Genomic DNA, 26,085 nt, shown 5'->3' on the forward strand with positions numbered 1-26,085 from the left:
ATCATCACCATCAGCCCGGTTACGCCCACTGCAGGGCAAAGGCCTCTCCCATACTTCTCCAACTACCCCGGTCATGTACTAATTGTCGCCATGTCGTCCCTGCAAACTTCTTGATCTCATCCGCCCACCCAACTTTCTGCCGCCCCCTGCTACGCTTAATCCAGTCCGTAACCCTTAATGACCATCGATTATCTTCCCTCTTCATTACATGCCCTGCCCATGCCCATTTCTTTTTCTTAATTTCAACTAAGATGTCATTAACTCGCGTTTGTTCCCTCACCCAATCTGCTCTTTTCTTATCCCTTAACGTTACACCCATCATTCTTCTTTCCATAGCTCGTTGCGTCGTTTTCAATTTAAGCAAAACCCTTTTCGTAAGCCTCCAGGTTTCTGCCCCGTAGGTGAGTACTGGTAAGACGCAGCTGTTATACACTTTCCTCTTGAGGGATAGTGGCAACCTGCTGTTCATGATCTGAGAATGCCTGCCAAACGCACCCCAGCCCATTCTTATTATTCTGATTATTTCAGTCTCATGATCCGTATCCGCGGTCACTACCTGCCATAAGTAAATGTATTCCCTTACCACTTCCAGTGCCTCGCTACCTATCGTAAACAGCTGTTCTCTTCCGAGACTGTTAAACATTACTTTAGTTTTCTGCAGATTAATTTTTAGACCCACCCTTCTTTGCTTTGCTTTGCCTCTCCAGGTGAGTGAGCATGCATTGCAGTTGGTTCGCTGAGTTACTAAGCAAAGCAATATCATCAGCGAATTGCAAGTTACTAAGGTATTCTCCGTTAACTTTTATCCCCAATTCTTCCCAATCTAAGTCTCTGAATACCTCCTGTAAACACACTGTGAACAGCATTGGAGAGATCGTATCTCCCTGTCTGACGCCTTTCTTTATTGGGGTTTTGTTGCTTTCTTTATGGAGGACTATGGTGGCTGTGGAGCCGCTATAGATGTCTTTCAGTATTTTTACATACGGCTCGTCTACAGCCTGATTCCGTAATGCCTCCATGACTGCTTAGGTTTCAACTGAATCAAACGCTTTCTCGTAATCAATGAAAGCTGTATATAAGGGTTGGTTATATTCCGCACATTTCTCTATCACCTGATTGATAGTGTGAATATGGTCTATTGTTGAGTAGCCTTTACGGAATCCTGCCCGGTCTTTTTGTTGACAGAAGTCTAAGGTGTTCCTGATTCTATTTGCGATTACCTTAGTAAATACTTTGTAGACAACGGACAGCAAGCTGATCGGTCTATAATTTTTCAAGTCTTTGGCGTCCCCTTTCTTATGGATTAGGATTATGTTAGCGTTCTTCCAAGATTCCGGTACGCTCGAAGTCATGAGGCATTGCGTATAGAGGGTGGCCAGGTTTTCTAGAACAATCTGCCCACCATCCTTCAACAAATCTGCTGTTACCTGATCCTCCCTAGCTGCCTTCCCCCTTTGCATAGCTCCCAAGGCTTTCTTTACTTCTTCCGGCGTTACTTGTGGGATCTCAAATTCCTCTAAACTATTCTCTCTTTCATTATCGTCGTGGGTGCCATTTCCGCAATAATATGTCTCATATTTATATATTAGCGCAGGGATTAGAGCGAACCGACCTCTTGAATTTGAAGCTAACTCTCAACATTTCATTCGCCAGTCGCGCTCGCGCTGTAAGTACTTGCACCGTGTTGCCTATTCATTGGCGTTGGCTCTTCTGATGATGAACTGCGCCTACCGCTTCTCTTTTCGCTGCGTGTCTCCTGAGCTCCACCGAGTTGACGTTTCGCCCCCGCTTAGCACTTCGCGTCGCCAAATAGTACGCATGCTTGGTGCAAGATGGCGCTACAGCCTTTGTCGTTCTACGTTGCGTTCTTCGCAAGCATGACTTCAAGTCGTTATCTCCGAGGGGGCCATTTCGAGTGTTTGCCGAGCAATAACCACCGCGTGTCTCCCAGTTTCCATGCTGCCGTGCAGGACGATGCCCAGGAAAGGCTGCGTGACATCATCAGCATGCGTGAAAACCTTATCTTTGCGCAGAACTGCTGAGGCTCTTTCGGCTCGTAGTAGTAGTAGAAGCGCGCGTAGTAAGCGTATAGTAAAGAGAGACCGGTGAGGTAACGTCGTAGTGAATTGCAAGAAACATTCGTCCTAAGACGGAGGATGTAGAGTGGTTCGCAATGGTGCGCTTGGTAGGTGCGCTGATTTGTTAATTAATAATCGCACTGGCGATTATCGCGCAAATCTCACTAATTGACATTTTAATTGGTGATTATATGAGACATGTTGTAATTACGGAATTGAAGTCGCTCACTACTCGAAGCATAACCTTTTGCTAAAAGCTTTGCCTTACACCAGTTTCGAGAAATGCGCACACAATCGTTACCGTAGTGAATTTTTCCGCATTGCTGCGGTGCATAGCTAGTCAGTCGTTTCGCTGCAGATTTTGAGTGCTTATTTCCCGAAATTGGTGCAAGGCAGAGTTTCTAGAAAAAGGTGGTGCTTTGAGCATGGAGCAGCTTCAATTTTGCAATTAATTAATTACGGGTTTTTACATACCAAAAACACGATCTGATTATGAGGCACGCCGTAGTGAGGGACTGCGGAATAATGTGGACCACCCGGGGCACCACGTGCATTTTAAATCTAAGCACACGGGTGTTTTCGCATTTCTCGTCCATCAAAATGCAGCAGCCGTGGCCGGGACTTCATCCCGCGACTTCCTGCTTAGCAGCCCAACAAATTTTGTAATTACAACATGCCCCATATAGTCACTATAATGAAAATAACATTTAGCGAAATCTGTTCATTAATAATCGTATCGGCGAGTACCACGGAAATTCTGACGTCTGCCTCGGCTTTGAAGCCTGGTCATCAAAATATATTTTTCTTTTGTCTCGAATCTCCCTTTGTTAATAATCAGCGACAGTCGTTGCACCAGCCGCGGTGCCTCAGTGGCTATGGCGTGGCGCTGCTGGAATGCGAAAAACGCTCGTGTACCGTGCATTCTTCAGGTGGTCAACATTAATCCGGAATACTCCACTACGGCGCGCCTCAAGCTCAGATCGCAGTTTTGACACGTAAAACAAAAATTTATGCAGTACTCGCCGCAATACGCGGTATAGAATAGATTTTTCCAACAGAAATAGAATCAATTACCTATCGTCGAGCTATAATCAAGCCCAAATCCGAGACGGAACCAAAAAAATAAGAGAGAGAGAGAGAGAGAGAGAGAGAGAGAGAGAGAGAGAGAGAGAGAGAGAGAGAGGGGGGGGGGGAGGGAGGGGGGGCACGTTCAGCATATGTAAGATCGCGCCCGGTAGGGATCACACGGTGCAGGAACAAGTTTTTTTTTCGCTGGCATGTTTTAGTAAGCTCTTCATTTCTCGCTGCTCATTCTTTTTTTTTAATAAACTTGTTCGTGCATAGACTGGCATAAAGTAGACTTCACAACAAGGTCTTATCAGCTTTTTTCTGGCTGCTTTAACATATAGTTCGCAACTTTTTCAGGGATTATGTATCGATGATCGTTCTGGACGGATAACTGTATCTAAATGTTTGGCCGATATAGTAAACCGCAGATAAAGAGAAAAAGAGGGAGGGCTGTCGTGCGTGCGCGTGTGCGTGTCAGAAATGTGTACACCAACGATGTTGTAGTCTGTTCATGTGTAATCATAACTTGTTTGTCGCCCAGTCAACCTGCTGAAGATATTATTGCGTCATTCGTTTCATGCCACCATTCCGCCGTTTCATACCGCTGCATATATTTTTCAGTGCGCATGGTATATTGCGCTGCATGGTGTATTCAAATACCTGGTGTGCCGAAAAGGGCGCTATCGGTGAATGCCTTTGAGCTGTGGCAGGTGCGCAGAACTCCAGCAAACAAATACCCGTGCAGGGCTTCTCAAATCGTGGCTGTCCACAAGTTGTGGAACCGGAGTGTCTTTCCAACAGCGTCGGAAGTGGAGCAAGTCTCCACCATCTCATCTGGCAGTTACCTTACGGGACGCACGGACAGAACGATGGGGGTGGTCAAGTAACCAATGACCCCTTTTGTCGTCATCCGTTCCAACCATGACGACCCCCAGTGTCTCTCCAGTCTATAGTCGCCGTGAATGGTAATTGTCTTAAGTGACATGATGATGTACCCCTCCTGGCTTACCTCCCGAGAAAATGAGCAGAGCCAGAGAGCAAAGTCCCGTCTCTTCAGAGAGAACCCCCGGCTGGAGTGGCGGCCAGTGGCAGAGCGACGCGAGAAGTGGAAGGCGGGAGGACCCTGGAGTGGATTCTAGCCAAAAAGAAGCGCGCGTTCGCCGAAGCACGTCTGAGGGCCCGTGCTGTGTACACAGGCGTCTTGTGCTCAAGCGGCACCGCTGCTGCTGTGGAGGGCGGCGAGTGGGGAATCCGGAGGGGGGGCCCCCGGCATGGCTTCGCCGTATTTCACCGCACAGAGGCGCCTCCTTCGGATCTCGCTGCGAGCCTCGGGTCAGAACGAGATGCCACCAGCGAAGACGTGCGCCCCCTCTTTCTGCGGTTGGCCACCTTGCGTCTTCGCTCCGGGCCTTTCTTTCTTTTTCGGCAGCAGCACCATTATTATGATTACCGGCGCGGACCGTTCTTTTGAAGCGAACCGCGGTGATACACGTCGCGAGTTCATCAGCCCTATAAACCCATAGAGATAAGCGCGCTGTTTACCTCGCGTGGATTGGGTTCTCGGACGTGTAAGCCGTGCGCTACGCTGGAGGCACAAACACAGCTGCCCGTGTGCCGCCGGCGGAGGACTCCTTCCTTATCGGGGACGGCTGTCAACCACCGAAAACCTCCTTACGCAACCGCCGCCTCCGAAAGCGCGCTGTACAGGAAGAGCGCGCGTTCGCGCGCGCCGAGAAAAGGCCTCGACCTCGCGCGCTGGCTGCCCTGCCTCGGTGGGAATGTCGGCCTGGCGAAGAAGGTGCAGCGAGTGAAGCGGCGCTGGAAAAAGCGCGCGCCAGCGCCACTTTCCCCGGCTCGCGCCAGCAAGAGCGACGATGCTGTGGCGCAATATTAATTGAAACGTCTGGCGCGGCGCGGTTCAAAGAGGTCGTCGTGCACCTTCCGATAAAACGTCGGGAGCAGAGGTTAATAACGGAACAAAAGCCGGAACGGCGCAAGTCCCGCCCCCTCTCCCGGGGAAAGGAGCAAATAATAAAGAGCGAAGTGCGAACAAGTGGAAAAAAAAATCATTAGAGGCGCAGCAAAGCGCGCCCTCTTCTCCTCGACATGCTGGTGCAGAGTTTTACGAAGCCCTCAGCGACGAAGGCGCCATCAGCGCCAAATGATCAAGAAAAATAAAAACGAGGAGTTAGTTCAAAGAGGGCTCCGTCTACCAGCAGTGAATGTCGGAAAAGTTGCGCCATAGCGTGCCGCGGACAGCGTGAAGAGAGGAACATTTCTGACCGTGGCCTTCCGGCTTCAGGCACACATTCAAGCCGAACAGCTGTCAGGGGCGCTTCTAAAACACGCGCGCATGGTTCGTGGGTCGTCTTTATCCACTCTCCCTCATATAGAGCGAACGAAGCTTCGCTCGTATGTCGTCCACCCCTTTCCGATTTCCTTATTTCCCGCAAGTAGCGAAATTCGATAACATTAGAGGGAAGGAAATAAAGATAAGGGCCCGGCGCTAGCGGCAGGCGAATTGCAAATTCCTCAACCTCGCGCTGTTGCCCAGAAGTAATTCACTCCCAAATCAACAGCCCGTTCATTCGGACTTGATTTTCACGCCGAAGAACGCCTTTGAAAACATTCCGCATAAGGGCATCGTTTGCCTTGCGCCACGATCTGAAATCAGAGACTCCGTTACCCGCACCTTGGCAACAAAGTAACAAACAGCAAGCGGCTAATGAAGCGGCCGCTGTCGCACCGCGTATCTGTGCGCTCTCTGGAGTAGGCAAAACAAGAGAGATTATCTGGGAGCCAGGCGCGAACGGAAATGGCCCTCGACTTGCCCCGTGAGGAGTGCCGCTATGGTAACAAGCGGCGAGAATACACGGCTGACAAGTGTGCGCCCGCGGTGTACATTGGCGTCATCTTCCGTGACGGTGCCTTCTCTGGATAGCCACTCGCTGTAATTTTACCTTTCAGAGAGTCTCAGATCGCTTGGACGATGGCGATGCCCGCGATCAATCGAGAGGTTTTATTGTGGAAATACGACAGTTCCGCATTCGAGCCAGAAAGAGTACAAACAGACCGGAAGACTGAAGAGCGTCGAGTTCCCGTGGAACACTTGATTGACACATGCAGAGCCTGTGTCGTAACGCGCACGAACACATTGTGACGTAACAGACACGAGAAACCAAGGCAAAATGTTTCACTCTGTCGCGAATATGTGTATATTTTGCGGGTAGTTATATTTCTTTTTTCTCTATCTCTGTCATTTATGTAACCTTTTATCTCCCCACTTCCTATTCTCCTCTCCTGACCACCGTTTATGTGGTAGTTGATACGCTGGGCAGTATACGGCGAACAGGAATTTCCTTATTTCCTATATTCAGGAAAAAAAATGGCTGTGGCGTAGCTAAGGTTAAGCCCAGGATGCGAAGCATACTAGCCTTTATTTTAGTTGTTGAACCACTGTTTAGCCTGGTGAACTGCTGTTGCTTGGCTATATTTGGTTCGGCTAGACGAAGAAACAACTCATGCGTTACTCTGCTTCGCCTTCAAGAGTGGAACGCGACAGCGTTCCCGTCGACCCGCCAAGGGGTGTGAGACAATGGGCTACGGCGCAGCGACTACGCGCCCCGCATTGGACGCGGTGAGCGTCGAGCAACGCAGCGTTCGGCGCGGCAACGAAATGTGCGCCTGGGCAAGCGACGCACGCCTGAGCCTTAGAAACAGCTCGTTTCTAAGGCAACACCGCATTCACTAGAGGCGCTTTTGTACCGCTTTGAAGCATCGTACTCGTGGCTCAGTGGTAGCGTCTCCGTCTCACACTCCGGAGACCCTGGTTCGATTTCCATTCAGCCCATCTTGCAAGAGTTGAGCCAAAGCCACCTAGAAACAAGCGCAGCTGCTTATATACCGCCGCGACGCCGCGAGCGACGGCGCGAGTTGGAGCCCCGTTTCTCCTCTGTCGTGACGTCACGGTGTCACGTGGTATTGAAGGCGACACCGCCGCGCCTGAGGAGCTGGGTTGAGCTCTAGTAATATGCTTCGCATAAAAATAGACAACAACTTACTGCTTATGGCTAATAGCAACAGCGTACTTTTTTTATTCGCCATGAACGAATACCAACCCTTACTAAAGCGAAGCTTTCTTTGCCTTCAATAAATGTTTTGTACTACTACTACTACTGCCGTCATGTAGCGCAGAAGGGCTTGTGTTGCTTTCTGGGCTGATGAGGTAGTAAGTAAGGCCCGCAATACCTTAGCGTAGGAAATAGACCGTTCGTCCTGAAGACTGCATTCTGAAATCCTCGCGGGCCCTTTTTGGGATTCGCTCTCACCTGACGCTATTCTTGTTATATGCCTACTATAGGTTTCCCTGGATCTGCTACGTCTGCTTATCATTTTTTTTTCTTTAAATGAAACTCTTCGTTTCAGCTTCTAGGAGGGGTTGCGCATTTTGTCGTAAAACAGAACTCAAAGCAAACGCAAAAAAGACAAAAAAAAAAAAACCAGTCGTGCCAGACAAATAGCGCCATTGCGGAACGGAGAAAAAGTTCCTGACCGGGCTTTGCACCCAAGCTCTTTGTATTGTGCAACACATTGAGCGAAGTGTTTGCGTTCACTTCCTTTTTCCTTGTGCACCGGTGGTTTGCCGGAATTTTTGCCAGCGCACGCGTTTCCCCTGATGTCTTAAGTACTCGCAGCGTTCCGCATCGAATCGGTAATTCTGCAGTAAAGAGTAAGGAGTCGGGTTTCTGGAACCCTCAGTGGTTGCTCCAGCGGCGGCGTTGCATATGTGTGCCCGCAAAAAATAGCTGATCAGGCCTGTAGAAGTGGTCGTTTCGCATTTAATAATACCTACGGGCTTCGAAAGCCACTCAGAGGCTTATGTGTTTTACTTCGGGCGGCAAGAAAACAAAAAATGAGATGTCCAGCTTGCCGCGACGAGGAAAGCAGGGCAATCACCTGAGGTTCCTGGAATGTGTACTGAAAATTCATGGGGCGCGCTATAGGTCACTCTGCTGCGTGCTGTGAATCCATTCGCGTCAAGTACCATTCCGCGGGACGTTCACATTGCTGAATTAGATTATCTGTGTCCTCTCTGCGATGGCGATTCTCTATAGACTCAAGATGAATTCATTTGTTCGAAACCAAAGGCAATGATTTGGCTTATGCGTGGCAACCGTTTTGTGTCTGTCTAATGCACCGGTTTCGAGACAGCTGCAGAGATCCGTGGGAGAGTGCGTGGTCTATATTATACTTGGGCGCCGAACCTTTCTCGGGAGAGAGGATACACAGTGACACCGCTACACGAGCGCATATTGGTTGGCCTATAGCCGACACACTTTCGTCGGTGCATTTCGAGTGACTTGCACCCCATACAGGAGCTTTCGACACCTTCGACTTCGTCCTGTGAATGGGTTCCTCGCGGCCGAAGCGCGGCGCGACCGACCGAGCCGGCGCGTCTCTTTTTTCGGGCGCTCCGATCTGGAGCCCCGTGGTGGCGGCTCGTCACGGGGCGGGTCCGTACACGGCACAGTTAATCAACCTTTTCGTGGCCGCGGGTCGCCTTCGGCCGGCCGCTGTCAGCCGCGGAATCTTGCCCGGGGGCCAATCGGCTGCAGCCTCCCCGCGCATGCTTTGGCGAAAGCGGCCGAACGCCGTCCATCAGGAGCGCTCCGGATGGCCGCCGTCTGCGGCGCGGGAAAATTCGGGGGCGTCGAAAACAGGCGCCGTGATTGATTCCGGACTCGACCTGTCTTCTGCCGAATCCCCGCTCATGACGTGACGTGACGAGCTGACAAATTCGGCCGACATTTCGCGCAGAAAGCACCGCGAATCCCGCGGCCTGACGCATCCGCCGGACTTGCACCGCGCACGACGTGCACACCACCCGCGCGACCGCCCGAGGCGTCGACCGTGCACTGTTGGCGTTACGCCTTCTCGCTCGGCGGCCCAGACTCCTATCGCTCTCGCTCGGCACGAAGAGGCTGCTGCAAAGAGGGGTGGCAACATTGGCGCCAATTTGAGCCATCGCGATGAGCTGTTTGATAGGCCTGCGCGACGCAGCGGCGACCTTGGTGCACGGGGGCTCAGGCCGCAAAGAAAAACAAAGGAAAACTTGGCAAAAAGTTATTTTGTCATAAAATCTCGAACTTGTCACGTGCGCCTAAGCACAAGTACTACTGTAAGGCGCACACAATATCGGTATGACCTGTTCTTGTTGCTAAACTGGCGTCCGATAAACTCGGTTCTACTGAATTCCAGAGCGTTCTCAACAATAATTGTAGCTCTTTATGATCTACTTTTACGTAATATTCGCGAACTTGTAGTATTCACCATTCTTCCTGAACTTATCTGCCCTCTGCTTCTATCATATTAAACTGTGGAGAAAGAAATAATGAATAGATTCTTTTTTCGGCGTTGGGCGCTTTACTGTAGCTGGAGAAAGACAAAAGAAAATGCAGGGTGGTTGACGAGAGAATGTCTTCTGTTGGGTGACCTGCACTGGGGAAAGGAAAAACGTCTCTGGAGAAAGTACAACATGTAACGGCCTACAAGCAACGCCCTCGTGAGCAAATCGTGCTCCTTCCACGATCGTCGTCGTCATGGTCTTCACTTTCGAGGTCGAAGTGCTGACAGGAGCCGGCTTCTTCGTTGGTATACCGGGTGTTTCAGCGAAGACTAAGCGATTCCTAAATCAGTGCAGTAAAAACGAACGGGCCATTATTAGATATATATATATATATATATTGGGGGGGGGTGATACATTATTTGCACAGGAGGGCTTAGAGTATACTTGAGTAATGAAATATAAATTACTAAGTGAGTTCTTGTTATTCACATCAGGGCACGTGCTGCAATTGCGGAATCCAAGCCGGTCATTGTCCAAGGCAGGTCCACGTACATGTCCCTATAGACTAGCACCACTTTCGAGATATATCCATGCACAAACTCGTGGCAATGTGCACTGGCGCTTCACAGATTATTTTCACAGAAATTCTTAAGCACTACGAAATAAAACCATGCAGGCGGGAACACCAATGCATCTCGTTGGAGATATTGGGGACGTATGCGTTGAAACTGGTGGTAATCTGGGGGGGTAATCGCTGTATGCGGTTATACGTCGAACACCGAATGGATTCGATTCCACTATTGCAACATGCCCCTTATGGCAATTAATTGAAAAGTTTATTAGGGTATCTAGTTAATCATAGATGTTATCGGTGATTATCTGATATCCAATTTCTGATGTCCACCGGAACGAAAAGCGAGTCGTGGAAGAAAAAACAGAAACGTATTTACCTCTATATAAGCGGCGCCATTTTTAAGGATTGCGCAAAGTTCACTGAAATACCTGCTATAATAGCTCTCTCCCTCTCTCTCTCTCTCTCTCTCTCTCGCTGTCTCTCTCTCTCTTTGTTTTTTTCTCTTCTGTATTATGTTACAATTTCGTTTCGTAACAAAGTCTACGTACAGTGGTATTCTGTTGGGGCTTTGTACGCATATTTTTCTTTGAATTTTTCGGTGTCGCAACACTCTCTGTCATTTGAGCCCGAGTTCGTGTGATTTGTGTGCTGTGTATACAGCCTGCGTGCCTAATTACAGGAGCAGAATCCTTCGTCAGGCTATTCACTGTAAATGAACTTACACCCTTATTCATTTTTAAGTGTCTAAATTATTTTACAGTGTATAGGCCCTTTACGCTCTGCTTCTGTTCTGTATACAGACAGAACAATAAATTCATTCATGTAATGTGCCTCAGTCACTGTGCATGCCTTTCGCTTTCAATATCTGTGCCCTTGTTCGCCCCCGTAGATTTTCCAACGAAATTAACTAAAGGGAAATCTGGCTCTACTATCTATGGGAGTTGCAAGCATAATGGTTCAGTCATCATGGGAGTGATGGTACACGGATTCCACCTAAACTTCGTCCTTCTGGCTTCAGACGACTTTGTGACTCTGTGATTGGTCATATTCAATGAAATATTGCGTTATAAATGCAACAATTCGCGACGTTCCTGCACGTGTGCGCAGTCTTACTTCCTTACGCGTTATGGTAAAAAAAAAAAAAAAAAAAAGGCTGCTCGCAAATTTCGGCCAGTTACGGCAGGTAAATCGTAATGAGCAACGTCACAAGCACGTCCGAAGTCACAAGCGCGAAGATTAGACAAAGGCATGCGCTAACCGCCATTCCCATGGTGGCTGAACGATCGCAGTGCCGGAGTTTCCTCTAGTAATTTTAGTGCAAAACTTTGGCTCGCCCTTTTTTGTGTGTGTGTGCGCCGCGTTGCTGCCTGCGCGCGTCACGCGGCCGCTTTCCTCCGTTTCAGGTGAAGTGCCAGGGTTTCAACTTCAAGAACAAACACGGAAATCTAGGCAGTGACGTCCAAGGCGGCCGCTCCATCCAGATCGAGCTTGTTCTCTACAACCGGTGCAGCCGCGGCAATATCCAGCTCGAGGGCAAGAAAGTGACCGCCGCCCCGGGAAATTCTTCCAGTAAGTTTGACGGCCGTCACACGATGCTGTAGAGTTCTTACGGAGGCCGTCGACGAGCGTGTTGCTTGTTCGCGCTTGTCGACCCTCTCCGGTTCCGGGAAACTATCTGAGTAAACGCATTCGTGCGATTTCTAACGTTGTTTTCACGTGAATTCATTAGTTAAATAGAATCTACAGTCACCGCGACTCGCCGTCTTGTGTCATAGTCTATGTTGGCGTTCGCACTCCGAAAGAAGAGAAAAAAAGCTTTAGGAGCTCGTGTTTTCTTTGCCGCGAGTGCCATGGTGGAAACATATTATGATTAGAGACTCGTAGCTCCAAGCTTAGACTTGGCGTGCGTATCCACAGAAGAGCGTTGCGTAGGTCTTGTATATGTGGATATATCTTGGATATGTGGTCACCGCTAAAGTATAAGAGTACAGTGTAGTTAGCCTGACTTCGAAACTGCACTGACACCGGGCGCTGTATAGCCGTCTCGGTCGATCACTTTCGGGGGGGGGGGGGGAATATATATTTAAGTGCGCTTGAATTTACTGAGCCAGCGGAAGTGGTCGCAATGAAACAAATGACACAGCTCCCACCAGCGTTAATTTCACGTCGCATACATATCAACTGCTCAAGTTCAATGACAGCATGCTTGTCACCAAGGCCCATTCTCATAGGTCGCGAAACTTCGAACTCCAACTGTCAGCGACATCAACAAGAGCGTTGCGATTGAAGTGGGACTTGCCTTATTGTGATATGTGAACTGTGGATGTATGCGTTGTTCTTTATACCATAAAGGACAAATGTATTACAGCTGTGCAAGCTTAAAAACTCGAGCTAGCACATTTTCGTAAATTTCTTTTTTGAATGTTTGCATATTCTTTCTACTGCGCTGTTTAGTCGATGGCGCGTATGGCGTTCTTACGCAATGCTAATTAGATCTGAAAAAAAAAAAAAAAACGCCCACGCTCGTGACATCTGTTTCTTAAATGGGCTTTCAGAAGCACATGCTATCGCGGCCCTTTAGGGAATTTTCGTCACTTGAATCAGATCAATGGAAATACGTATGTTTGAGCTAACAGCGACTGCTTTTGCGCTTTCCAACGTCATCCCTCTCCACGTGAACGTTGTCATCGGATGACTTTGATTTAATATGCAAAGTAAATAGTGGTCTAGATTGTGACGTCCGTTAAGATGGTGTATTGCTTGAGCTTTAAAGGTGACGGCTTGCGTTTAATCGGCGGGAAATTCTGAGCTCGTTGACCCTCGGTCAGGGTATAGATAGCCAATAGCGACAGAAAATCGAACAAGCCCATGGCTTAGCGGCCTGAGGGCCAATAGGCTCATGCTCGTGTCCGATTTACTGGAGATGCACATTTTTTTTTTTTTAAGTAGGAACATGCATATGTGTCAGCGCGTTTGCCTGCAGATATATCTGGGGGTTTGTCGTCTGTCGTTATGCATATTCGCGCGCGCGTATGTGCGCATGTAAGATGTGCAATATATTATTATATTAATAGTTAGCGCCAAGCAGCACGAAAACGTGTTTCTCTTGGTTTTCTTTTTATTCCGTGTGTAACGTTACACTAGGTTTGTTCCATCAAAAGTGTCCCTCCCTAACAAAGATGGCGCCAGCCTCCATAAATCGCCATGTTTCAAATACGTCGGCTTCCATGGAAACTTCGCTGCGATGGGCCATATACGTTGCCTGTCGCACTGAACAACGTACCTGCAGATTTTAGGCTTCCTTACCTCTGTTGAAAGGGGGCGCTGGGGTGGAGCAATTGCCGGCAATTCCAGCGAGGCTAGATCCGCCTGCAGCCAACGTCCTCCTCCTTTTCATCCAGAGAGAGAGAGAGAGAGAAGAAGGAAAAGCAGGGAAGTTAATCAAGGTCTCGCCCGGTTGGCTACCCTACACGTAGGGAAGGGAAAAGAAAGATAAGAAGGAAGAATGTGCATCTACGATTGCTTGCGCAGTCGCAGATGGACGTTCACTCACGTATAAGTTCACTCACGATGAATGTTCGCTCACAGGCGCTCATCTAGTCCGGTTGTCTTCAAAAAGCCAATTAGGGCTTTGGTGGCCTTGTACACACTAGAGGTCTTCGGCCAGGGTCCCAGGATCTCAGCTTCCGAAAATGGTCTATCGTCTAAGCGGCCAAGACTCATAATCTTGTTGAGAGTTGTAGGTTGGAAAATGGCACAGACTGTGTCCTATGGTCTCACCCCGTCCGCAAGAGTTGCTCGCGGCGCTGTTGACCATTTCGGTGAGGACTGAATAAGTGTTTGTGAATGCGACTCATAACCATAGGTGGCACTCTAAAGTTGCTTCACGACGGGAGAATTCGGGTGGCATGCGACTTCATGACGTCCTACTTGATCCAGTGAGGAGTTGCGTCAGACATTAGGCCAAGCAAAAGGGAAAGTACTCCCAAAGTGATCGGTCGAGAATACGGTCCCAAGCGACGCTTACTCCGTGTTCCACTTAATCACATCTGAATCGAAGCTGGATTTTCCTTTCGCCGATCCAGTAGGTGGGCTTTCTGCTGACTGGCTAAGCGGTTTGCGCACACTCAATTGCTCCCACGCTTAGCAGCTGAGCGTAGTCCGAGTATAGTAGTGCAATTCAGAGCGAGCTTTCGCATTAACTCAGCTGGAACACACTATTGTTGGCATGACTGACACAACGGTCGTCATTTGCTTTCGTAAGATGAGGACCAGTGCGGAGCCCTCTACATAAGAGCGCTACGGCCCATTCGAGGCGCAGGGATAGTGACTGGCGTCGCTTACCTTAACGGCCAACTGCAACGAAATTTCAGTTTGGCTAAAATGATTATAAATGGATAGTGTATACTATTTATGCATTGTCCAATTTTCTTTTTAAAAGCCTTTAATCAAGCATCGACGTTGGCACCTGGTGGTTAGCGGATATGACACACATCCCAGAACGTGGCCTCCGAGATTTTCAGCGTGCCACGTGGGCCGCTTGATCTCGGAGGTTGCGCCCAGGAGCTGCGCTGCTTCTCAACGGTCCGGGTTTTGCGACATTTCCGGCGATCGGTAACGGCGGCGTCTTTTTCATCAGTTTCCGCATCGAAAATGTCTAAATTCGCGAGCTTTCCGCGACGCGCCCACTCGTATTTCAAACGTGGAGAGAGAAGTCATAGAGGAAAGGCAGGGAGGTTAGCGTAGAGTTTCGCAGGGAGGCTCTTCTGTATCTCCACTATATGAACCTGGGCTTCTTACGCGGTTCCAAAATTTCGTCGCAGTTCGCCTTTAACCGCTCGCCGTTTTGGCTAAGGTGTCTTGCCATGCTGTCGCCATGCGTCCCCCAAGGGCAGGGCAAGATTACGCTGCGGCGCCGGTTCACGCGTGCCGGCAGGTGTGCCCATTCAGATAACACGTGTGCGCGGACAACATAAACTTTCCATTCAGCCTAATCAAGTGTGTTACCGTGATCTGCATGGTGGCTATCTGCACGGAGGTTTGCACGGGCAGAACTAGATAAGGGATCAACAGTCGTCGTTTTACTAGCTGCGGAAGTTCGCCGGGGGTGCCAGAAAATGAAAAAAAAAGAAATAGAGAGAGAGATAGGGAGAAAGAGAGAAGCTGGTTGGGGGCGATAAGACTCATTTGGACGTCATGATATATATTGTTTGTCTTTCCGTCTGGCCCTTTATCCTTCGCTCTGAAATATGGGACAGATTCGTCGGAACATCTAAACGGACGGCGAAGGCGATCGCGTAGTGTATAAAGGGCGTTCGATACCACGATACCAGCGCGTACTTCAGCGTTATATATGCGCGCCGATTGTTGTCAAGCTGCGTGATTTCTTCTCCATTTTTTTTTCTTTTTCTTTTTTTTTTTGGTAGAAACGCAGTCTGCATTTGCGACCTGATTAGAATGACACTCATGCGGGACAATATTATTGTCTGCGTAGCCTGCGCAAAAACAAAAACACCGGTAATCGGATTCTCGATCACCGACTTCTTTCTGCACCCATTTCAACTGTAGGAGCTTGAAATCCACAATGACAGTAAACATATCCGAGCCTTTCGAGTTGGAATTGTGCAGTTGCACATAAGCAAGCTGTTGAGACAACACTCGAAATTTTGTAGTGGACCTAGAGAGCTTCCCATAGAACCAGTAGAATTCGCTCACTTATAAGTATGCTCACTTTGGTTGCACCGGGTAGCCGTGTATGATCCAGTTAACCTCACCAGCATTCACTCACCTCGTGAAGATCCCTGGTACAACATACACGTAGTGTACACATTACCGTAGTGAAGACGGCAATACGTAAAGAATGTCGTGCCCTGGACGAGGTGGCGGACATGACACAGGACAGCGCCTGGTCCTGTGTGTATTTCTTCTATGTGCGTTGCCATCATCTTACGCTGCCGTCATATACGAATAATTCGGGTTCAGGCATTTCTTTATTCCTTGTTCTCTTTTTATTTTATTTGGGAGAACACTTGGGGATGGGCATTTCGCGCACGCATTGCGTTGTATGGTAACATGTTGAGCAGTCCTCTAAACAGCTTTCAAGAAAAGCTGCGATGAATTTCGAGTATTTGTTGAAGAGTCATCAGGAAGGGCAGCTTTTCGGAACAAAGAAACGCTTTTTCAGCGTTCGGGAAGCCCACCTCCAGTTTTTTATTTCCCAATCCACGAGGCTAAATGTGAACGGATCCTTGAAAACGTGCGTTTATGATGAATAGTCGAACTCGCTCATCGCAGCAGTAAGCAAGCAGCGTCGCTTTACTTGCCTTGTGGCTTAACGTTCTTTTTCAGTGTACGACGCATGCTTTGCCCGTACGCGGCATCGGCGCCGGGGTGGGACGCTGCGGGTGCATGCACCTGGGCGCTTGTCCGCTGTCGAGCCGGGCCGACAGGTGTGAGGAATGGCAGCACAGGCTCGAGCGGGTGCGAGATACGCTCTGAGATATCTCCTCCATCTCTTACGTCTCACAAGCAACAAGTGGTGCTCGATATAAAAACTGTATTGACAGCACGTAATGATACGATTGTTGTCGTGGGTCAAGGTGACGTCGCGCAATCGGCGCTGATACCGTGATCCGAAGTCTTTGTGCTCGTTCACGTGGCGACAGTTTCGTAAAGATAACGTGGATAGGGACGCAGTGTTCGGGGTAACGTCGTCTTAGTGCACCCTTGAAGCTCACGAGCACGCCGCGGGCTGCAACACGATTTTGTGAGCGCTCGGTATAGCAATTGCAGGAATTGGCAGAGCGCGTTCTGCTGCTTTACGAAGCGTTTACCCAGAGGCTTCCTTAGTACATGCATTTACGGGACAGTCGCGGGAGAGCTGAGAAAAAGTATATATACATATATATATATATATATATATATATATATAGAGAGAGAGAGAGAGAGAGAGAGGGGGTGTAAAATAGACAGCGTAAGATTGCGTTGGTTTGCTTTTCAGCTGTGTGACCTTGGCAGAGCACAAGCGAAGGCCTAAGACCAATCTTGAATGCCCGCTGTCACAGCCCTGCTGCGACATGTATCCCGAGCAATTCTTGTTCATTTCTTGGACAAAAGAAGGTAAAACGAATCGTGACTGATGGGCCCGACGTCAAGCTGGCCAGAGACGCGAGATCGCGTTCTCGCGTTGGTGGCGGACAAGCGTCGCCGAAAGGCAAGGTGGGGTAAAGAAGCCGCCAGGAGAGCCGCGGTTGAGGTGATTGGGGAGTACAGTCACGGGCTGTTTGAAAACGCCAGGGGGACTGCCCTAGCATCCAGCGAGTCATACCGTATATACATTCAGCCTAGTATGTGGCCTGGTTTTTTCAGGCGATAGAGAATTACGTCTAACTCGGTCGTTGCTTGGCTGCTCGATGCTGAGCACGCACTTCTGCGTCGAAACGTCGCCGTCGGTGTCTATCGAGATATTAATTAGCAGTGGGCTGTTCTGTCGACAGCGTTCATGCCGCCGCATCGCGCGTCGGACCGCGCCTCTCAAAGTCGCGTGATTTCTGTTGCGCCGTGCCGCGGAGCGTTTGAGAATGCCTAAATGTGGAGGACCGCCGGGTTTCTGCTCACGGTGCCAAAAACTTCTTTCGAAATATCTCGCATTCCTCGGGCGTCTATCGTGCTTGCAGTAGCAAACAAAATTGGCCCACACTCGAGGCGAACGCCTTCACAACATCCTGTGAGCCAGAGCAAAAGGGGAAAAAAATGTGCTCTGAAAAAACGTACAGATTAAATTTGTTTTCACGCGTTCCTAGGAACACCAAATAGTTTGCTCATATACAGATGCAGTTTGTGGGAAGCGCAGCTACTTCAAAACAGGAAGTTGCGCCGAAGAAGCCATACTTCTTCTTTTTCATATTTAGTGATTTACGCGCTCAGAAATGAACATCGGAATGAACAAAGAAACAGAAGTTTTCTTAAGATTGCCACCTTTGAAAAGACATTTGTTTGTCTGTCTGGTTCTTTTGTCTTTAAAGAGCAAACAGAAGTTATCCTAAAATGTTTGTTTGTTTTTCTGCTCTTAAAAACAAACAAGAGAAAAACATTGAGAGAAGTATGTGTTTGTATGCGTGGAAGCTTTAGCCCATGTTTAAATGATTATTTTACAGCGAAGCTCTTAGCCTACAGTTGGTAGAGATTTTCCGGGTCCGCGTGCGCAGTGCTCACACAAAAATGTGGGCCAATCCCGGAGACATTGCGAAGAAGCGGGAAGCGCACAGTGCACTGCCTCTCCAAGAGGCATCGCATGACGTCATCAGGTGACATCATCACTTGATGAAGGCGTCATCGCGAGACGTCACGTTTGACGTGATGGCGTCATCAGATTGCGTCATCAGGCGATATCGTCACGTGACAATGCCGTTATTCTCGTATCTCCGAATTTCGTTATTCTCGTACCGTTATTCTCGTATCTCCAATCGGGAGCTACCATGTTTGAAGCTTATGTCTAAGTCGTACTCTACGAATTCGCTGACGCAATTTACTTTGAAAAATTGAATTGGTTCAATCGGGCACGTGCGCTTGGCGGGAGGGTCTTGAGGAATGAGCTTGTACGCTGCACTTCCACACACGTACGTGCACGGGTGACGTACGTCGCTTGTGGTGCTTTTCAAACGTCGACAACAGCTTCGCTGTACATCCACTTTCACTGGGTGGAATGGAGCCGAATATTTTTTTTTCGCTGCACCATTTGTGGAAATGAATGTAGGCGTGCGTCCTATGCTTAACTAGCTAGTTTAAATGTGTACTCACGGTTTTACTACATACATGCGGACTGTAGTAAAATTGTCCAACTGTATGTACTGAATAAGCCGAAGGTGAGCAAAAATATGTAAGCCATAACGACTGTACCAAACAGCAAAGCACGGCTGTACTGCAATACATGCCTGTGATGCGGCGTAGTAAACTGATCGGAGAAATAATTGCTGGAGGTGTTTTGTATGGAGCTGCTGCAGTTATTATCCATGAGGAGCACTGTTATACACGACCACACCGTCCACCGTCACTTGCATCGGTGCAGCAAGCTGTTTTGCTGCGTCTTCCTAGTAAGGTTTCACTTCATGGCTGCAATTCGAGGTATGGTAAACACTAGCAAAAGGCAGCTCTCAAAAAATGTCGCGCACATTTCAGTTCACGTACAAACTGGTAAGATGCGCTCGAGCGCCGTATATGAAGGGCGGTTGGCGCACAAAAATTAACGTACATATAACAGCTTCTGAATTTCTCGAAGGCAGGAGTCGGAGGCACTGCTTCTCTCCTTCCAGCGCGAGCTATGATGTGATGTGGTGTGGCGAGATTGTTGTGGTCAGATTCGAGGCGCGCCACTCGGTGCACCTGCGTGTCGTACGCAGTCGGCTCTGCTGCCGTGTTGGTCGGCTGTGAGCGTTGCACCTTTCGTCAGTGCCGGTCCGGCTGGCAGCAGAATAAACTAAGCTGGGCGTATGCACGGGAGACCGTTCTCGTCACGGCTGAAAAACAGCTATTTTGTGGTGAGCGAGCACGCGATCTTTGCTTCGCTTTCGCGCAGTCGCTGTGGTAACTTTCCGCACGAGACGCCGTCTGCTGCTGATGCAGGCGTGTGCGCGGATCAGGCGCGAGCTGTCGTTGCGACACCGCACACAGACGGCACGGGGGGTCGTGGCAAAAAAGCTCACGCGCCCGCTCGCTGACACCCGATTCGGTTACGCAGCCAGGCGTACGAGTGCGCCGAGTCAAAGGTGCTCTCGTGTGCGTGGAGGGCTTGCGATTCGCACGTGCCGCGCAGGAAGTTTGGCAGACGCGTGCCACTCGTGTTCCGAACGCGAGCCTTGCTCAAGAGTACCGCCGCCCGGGATTTAAAAATAATAAAAAAATAAAGCCGTAAAAGAACGCCTCTCCAGTCCCTCATTGTGTTCGCCAAACGGGAAAAGGCTTAGTATGATGTTGTGGCATAGTGCGCAGTCTGTCGAGGTCGCGCTGACCTTGTGCGCAGTTTAAAGCGAGCGCATTGCCCCACCAAGTGCTGCTACACGAAATTGGCGCTGAGGAGTGCGTCTGGGCAACAACTGCACACGCGTACATTACGGACACAGCCGCCGTGCCTCTCTATAGCACCACTCTGAAGATTTTGCCAGCTTCCAGACGAGTTTTCCCCTATACCGAGGCCCTGCCCCTAACTCGGCGTCAAGATTTTAACCTCGGGCATTGGTTTTCGCCACACGATGAGGAGCTTGCGCGCGTGTACCGCGAAAGAATGCGCTGAATTTGTGGCGGCAGAAAATTAGTTTGCGCCTTCCTTCCGAGGTTTCTTATTGAAACATTGAGCACATATATTGTGCGTGAAAATGACAAGAAGGCGACAAGCGCTGCACGAATGCATATCAACTGCTCCAGCTGCAAATGTTATCGCTCACGCGCAAAATGAACGAGCGCGCTGTAAACATATCTGGCATGTACTTTAGGGCCTATCTGTCAAATATATTCGCGGCCGCTGCATGCCTCGCGCTGCGTGCCGCCCTTGACCTGTTCGCTGCGACCGCCCTGTCCAAGGCAAGGCCCCTCGCGCTTGCATGCCGGTGTTCGTATCGCTCGATGTGGGAGACAGGAGCCTGTCAGGCTGCGGAATCAGGCATAGCGGCATCGTTCTGCAACGCTCCTTTTATTTTTCGCGAAGCGAACCGTCATGGCAGGCGCCATGTTTGGCCTTCGTCCTTGTCCGCCTATACATATATATATATATATATATATATATATATATATATATATATATATATATATATATATACTTTTTTTCTGTCGCGTGCACCAGAAACTGCCAGACAAGTATATACAGAAGCCGGCAACGCGGGCGTGAATAATCGTTCCTTCCCGGTGCTTTATCAACGTCTTTACGACCTGTTTGAATTCGCCCTCTCTTAAAAACCTATCATCTCAATCAAGCTTGTCAGCGGCGAAGAACGCCAGGCGGCGCTCGTTGTGCACGCTCCGACTCAGCGGAGGTGTCGGCTGTGCGTGGAAAAAGAGAGAAAGCGCTAAAGACGATATTGAGACGGCACGTGTTCTATATGTGCTCGGTCTTCGACAATAGCCCGCCTATTAACGCGGAATTCCTAATCTCTCGCGCATCTTTTGTTACGTCCGTATATGCCCTGCAGAAAGTCGTACCCACGGGCCGCTTTACGTGCACAGAGAGAGAGAGAGAGAGACGAGAGATGGATGCACTTGAACTTGTACGCCGCGACTCTGACCTACAAATTGCCTTTCTGTTTTTGAATGCGGGGAAAAGAAGAAAAAAATATATCGTTTCGGCGGCAAAACCATACTATGTGGGTAGCCGCTGCGAGTTGTTTATTGGTGCGATATCTGGCCCGCAGTGATAACTCGGTATTTCCAGCCTCGTTCGCGTTGCTCGTTGCGCGTTAGTCTTGAGCCAACGTCGGGCCACACACACACACATATGTATATATGCCGCTGAAGCTCATGCTGGCTTCTTCCTCCTGACGAGATACGTCGGGCTTGCAACATTTACAGAAGGTTACGTGGAAAAGGTCGAGACCGCTGCGACGGGGCCAGCGGGCGCTTGCAATCACGCAGGCCCCGTTGCACACGGAGCACATAACTCTGCCTTGCCGCTGAGGAACTTAGCTAACTGTGGCAGCCCGCCAGGGCGCGCGGTTCACCATGATCCTCGCGGGGCTGTTAAACGAGATTAGCGCTGTATTACTGCCGTCAGCATATCTTCCGTGCTTCCACGAGCTCGCTGCAGTCGTAATGGCGTTTGGCTGCGGGCATCTCCCCTTCAGCGGTTTTATATAGCAGCTATACCCGTGTTCTCGTTCGGCTGCTTTGCGTGTGGTTGCTAGACAGAGGTACAAGCTGCCGCATTTACTTGGGGTCCTCTGCACCGACTCGAGGACCTGAATCCCACCGTCGGCCGCAAGGGTGTCCCGGTGCCATCGCACGGCACGTCGCTGAAATGTTACTACACGAGCGTTTCTTGTATTATGCCCTCATCGCTATGCGGCCGCCGCGGTCAAGCGCCGCGCTCGCGACCTCGTGCGCGCTGCAGCAGAACGCCACAGCCGCCGAGCCACCGGATAACTTGCGTGTCTGGATTAACTGTGTGTGCGTATTCATGTGCATATGTATGTGACTGTGTATGCGTGCACATATGAGCTTGTGTGGCGTGGCTATACGTTTTCTCTCCCTCTTTCTTATGTGTCTCTGTATGCGTTAGCACCCATTCAGATATTTGTAATCGTTCGGCAGTCGTTCCCAATGCGAACGGCGCTTATACGATCAAATACAGCTTATGAGCTAATCTTGCCCATCTGAATGGGAGTCCTTCTTCGGCACTGACTGAGCGGGCAGTGACGCTTGCTTTGGGATGTGTGGCGTTTGAGCTGAGATCTCATTACTGCCGATGCTCTAACTTTGGTGGCGCTGACGTCACACGCAGTATCTAAACAGATAACGACAGCATTAGTTACGATGCATGAAATAAACAAAAAATATTAGTGTTTTCTTTTTTAGTATCAGATTTAAACAACAGTGAGAGTTTTCGTTATTCCCATTCATGGTAGAGATGATTTACTGACAGGGAACGCGGAGAGGTCGGCCGGGAGACCATATTTCTGTCTACACCACAGGGCCGTATGCGGAAGCGAAGGGACAGGGAAAGAAAGAGAGCGAAATGAGGTTATTGCAATTTTACAATGAGTGCTAGTGATACGTCCAGTGCGCGTCAACGATATTGTACACAGTCCATATACAGCTGAACCATCATATATTCATACAAGCACATGACATGATCGCAAGCTATGTGCAGCGTTTGTACGTCGCAGATGTGCAGCGAGTACTGCATTGCCATAAATTTTTGCGGAATGTCGCTCCTAAAAGCATGCACTACGAAATTGCACGCTTACTTATTTGAAACGGAGACGTGCTTTACTGGAGAGAAGTCAGTGCAAGCAACGGCGCAGTATAGGCCGCAAGAGCAGACGCATGTAATGGGCTCAGAACCGAGCACATCTCTAGGCAGCTGCCCCATACTCAGAAAAAAAAAAAAAAAAAAAACGGCCGTGTCTGCTTTCTCACCGACGCTGACAAAAACAGAGCCGAAGATAATATGGAGCGTGAAGGCCCAACTTGACGAAAACAAGCCTCAATGCACGCGTGCGGGCTAGCTGTTTGCCTTTCGTCGGGCTTGTTTGCGAAGCGCGCCAGGCTCCATCCATGGGATTTCCTCGTTACACCAGCCTATACGTCCGCTCTTTCACCTCGTGTTCTTGCGGCGAGGCGACCGGGGCCGCTCAAGCACTGGAAATCGTTCGAGCGATTGCGTAAAGAACAAACAGCGCTGAAATAGCGCCTATAAGTTAACGCGTGACGAGCGCGTGCAGTTTCTCTGGGCTGAAAGCACTTCCCAAGCTGCAGTCTGCAGCCAGCTTTGCATGATGGATAGGAGTTTGTTTGGTTTGCTGAACCGGACTTAATCAACCCCGTGCTTTTCTAGCATGTATGGCGTCAATAATAATGTTTCATGTATGCGCGCATAATGGAGCTCCCGGAATCCTAATGGAAGATGGCGTGCTACCGCGCGGCGTCCATATGCATGTGTAGACCGGCGCATCCTCGCCGGCACCCAATTTGCATGTTGCCGCGGCATGCGAGCGTCGCAACAACCGTCGCGAAGCGTAGACATTGCGACAAAGTCGCGCTGTAAGCCGCCATCTCTGCATCACACCGCGCTTCGGCGCAGCCGACGGCGATTAGGAATTCTCGCGGGCACGTGGGTATATTTTACGGGCGCGGAGCCAGAGCTCCTGTGGGCCCTCTCGGAATCAAAGCGGCAGCCGGTTTGTAATTGCCCGCTGCAGAATTGCGGCGTCCGTCCAACGTCTGCTGTCCCTTCTCTCGTGCAGGCAAACTGGTGCTGTCGTCGGTCGGCATGGGTTCCAAGCTCACCATTCATTCCAACGGCACCTTCCTATGTTTCAACAAGGGCGGCAGGCTCGTCAACAAGGTAAGACCTGTCACTCGGGGCTCTATTAAGACATCTCGCCGAGCCCGCCCCCTTCATTAGGGCTCATTAAGGCGCCGCTATTAGGCTAAATACTTGGCCTAGGTCAACCCTGCTGGCCGGCCCCCAAGGCACTCGAGCGCTGGGCGCCACTTACGCCGTAACAAACGACGTCGGCTTCGTCACCGCGGCCTCCCTGTGGGGGAAAAAAAAAGGAAGAGAAAGAAATGCGTAGATTTACTGCCGCATCTTTTCCCGTATCCCATGGCGCGGAGGCAGCGCGTTTCCGCCGGCAGAAATGCCAGACTCATGGGGGCGCCATCGTGAGCTCATTGTTGGAAAACGAACGGCCGGAGGAGAGGGCAGCAGGCGGCAATTTGCGAAATCGAAGGGGACGACGTCTTCGTTAAGGCCACCGCGCGAGTGCGTGCGCGCGCGCCGAACGAGTTTCACGGTAGCTACCTGTAATGGCTGCGCAGTGCCCGCAGATTTCCTCGGCGGCACTGTCCCTGTGGCCGCTTTGTGCTTGCGCGCGCCTAGTTCCGGTGGTGTGCAGGGGAGCGGCGGGCACGTGGGCTTCTTGGAAAGTGGGCCGTTACTCTTGCGTGTCACTTCGCCACTCATGGGTGGTGCGTTCCCAGTGCCGTCCCTCCGGGTGGACAGGCACCATCGCGAGAGCATCCCCTCGTTTTGCTGACAGCCGCGCGTACGCAACTCAGTCTCTGCTTGAACGTGCTTCATTCAAGCAGTATTTGAGGTGCAATATATTATCCGCAGGCAGTATTTGACACACAGGAACGAGATGAGGCAGGAATATGCAAAAGAGCAGGTGACATAGCTCAGGACAATCGGACGGACCGCTTCCGTTTGCGCTCGTTTATCCGCATAGTTTCCAACTAAAATTGCTAGAGGGAACTGCCATGGTAATGATGGACTCTACATGTGTTTGTTTGATATTCGCTCTATTTACTACGCTTTATCTGCCCTTATTTGCCAAAATTTCGAAGCAGTATATATTTTACTTAATGTAGAAGACAGTAAGATTCTGCGCACATGCATAAACACCTGCGAATTGTGGCATTTATAACGCAATATGTTGTTCAAAATGATCAGTTCGGAAATTCATAAAGCCGTTCGATGTCAGAAGGACGGCGTTCAGGCAAATCCATGCATTTCCCATGATTCCCATGCTGGGCTGAACGTATCGATTGCAGCTCTTGTAGACACTAGCGCCAAGAAAGCTTCCTCTATAGTAATTTTTGTAGGAAACTCAATGCTTATCCGCACACCGCTCCATCTGGTGTTTACTATCTAAGTTACATTCCACGCGGATATATCGCTACGTTTTGAACGATGAACTACAAGCCAGACAAGCGGCATATCGGGAGGCTTGTGTCTAGATCCGACGACTTGTTGCTATACCCGTTGAGGAGTAAAACAACCAACTTAATTTTCAAAATACTGTATAAGCGTGCTCGGGAGGTCGACAGACGGAATTCTCCAGTTTTTATTGTTATTACTATTAAGAGGCCACACTCCATCTCTCTCTCTCTCTCTCTCGTGAAAATTCGTTGCTGCATGATGGAGCAAGCCGTTGAATCTGGTAACAGCGGTCCGAGATGTTGCTGCTGCAATGCTTTCTCAAGTTCCAGCTGTATTCGCCATGGCTTCTGAGGGAAAGCTCGAACGCTTTAGGTACGCACTTGTCTGGTACCTACCACACTTAGAACGTTAAACGCAAATAAAGCTTGATACAGATTTCGAAATCCAGCGATTATTGCAACCACACATGTTCTTTTATCAAGAAAGACTGAGTGCATTGGAAAGAAATCATCGGCAAACACGCTTGTCCACCGCCGCGCTGACGCTAAAGCCGCATGCGACTTTCTCTTGGCCACAATATAGCGACGTTAGCGAGGAACATAATGAGAGCACAGATGGCAGGACTGGACGAGGGAACGTTGTTTCAAGG

The 26,085-nt window shown here is 49.7% G+C and overlaps 1 protein-coding gene across 2 annotated transcripts in view; it reads left to right on the forward strand.

Annotated features, from left to right (window-relative positions):
- Window positions 1–26,085, forward strand: part of LOC126544996 (fibroblast growth factor 17-like) — a 103,309-nt gene that overhangs the window by 66,866 nt on the left and 10,358 nt on the right. For both annotated transcript variants that reach the window (XM_055061609.2, XM_055061608.2), the window contains 2 exons: window positions 11,470–11,635; window positions 24,016–24,116. In XM_055061609.2, coding sequence (XP_054917584.1) covers window positions 11,470–11,635; window positions 24,016–24,116 — 267 coding nt within the window. The remainder of the gene's footprint in view (window positions 1–11,469; window positions 11,636–24,015; window positions 24,117–26,085) is intronic.

The sequence above is a fragment of the Dermacentor andersoni genome, chromosome 1 (assembly GCF_023375885.2).
Source record: "Dermacentor andersoni chromosome 1, qqDerAnde1_hic_scaffold, whole genome shotgun sequence".
Classification (NCBI taxonomy): Eukaryota; Metazoa; Arthropoda; class Arachnida; order Ixodida; family Ixodidae; genus Dermacentor; species Dermacentor andersoni.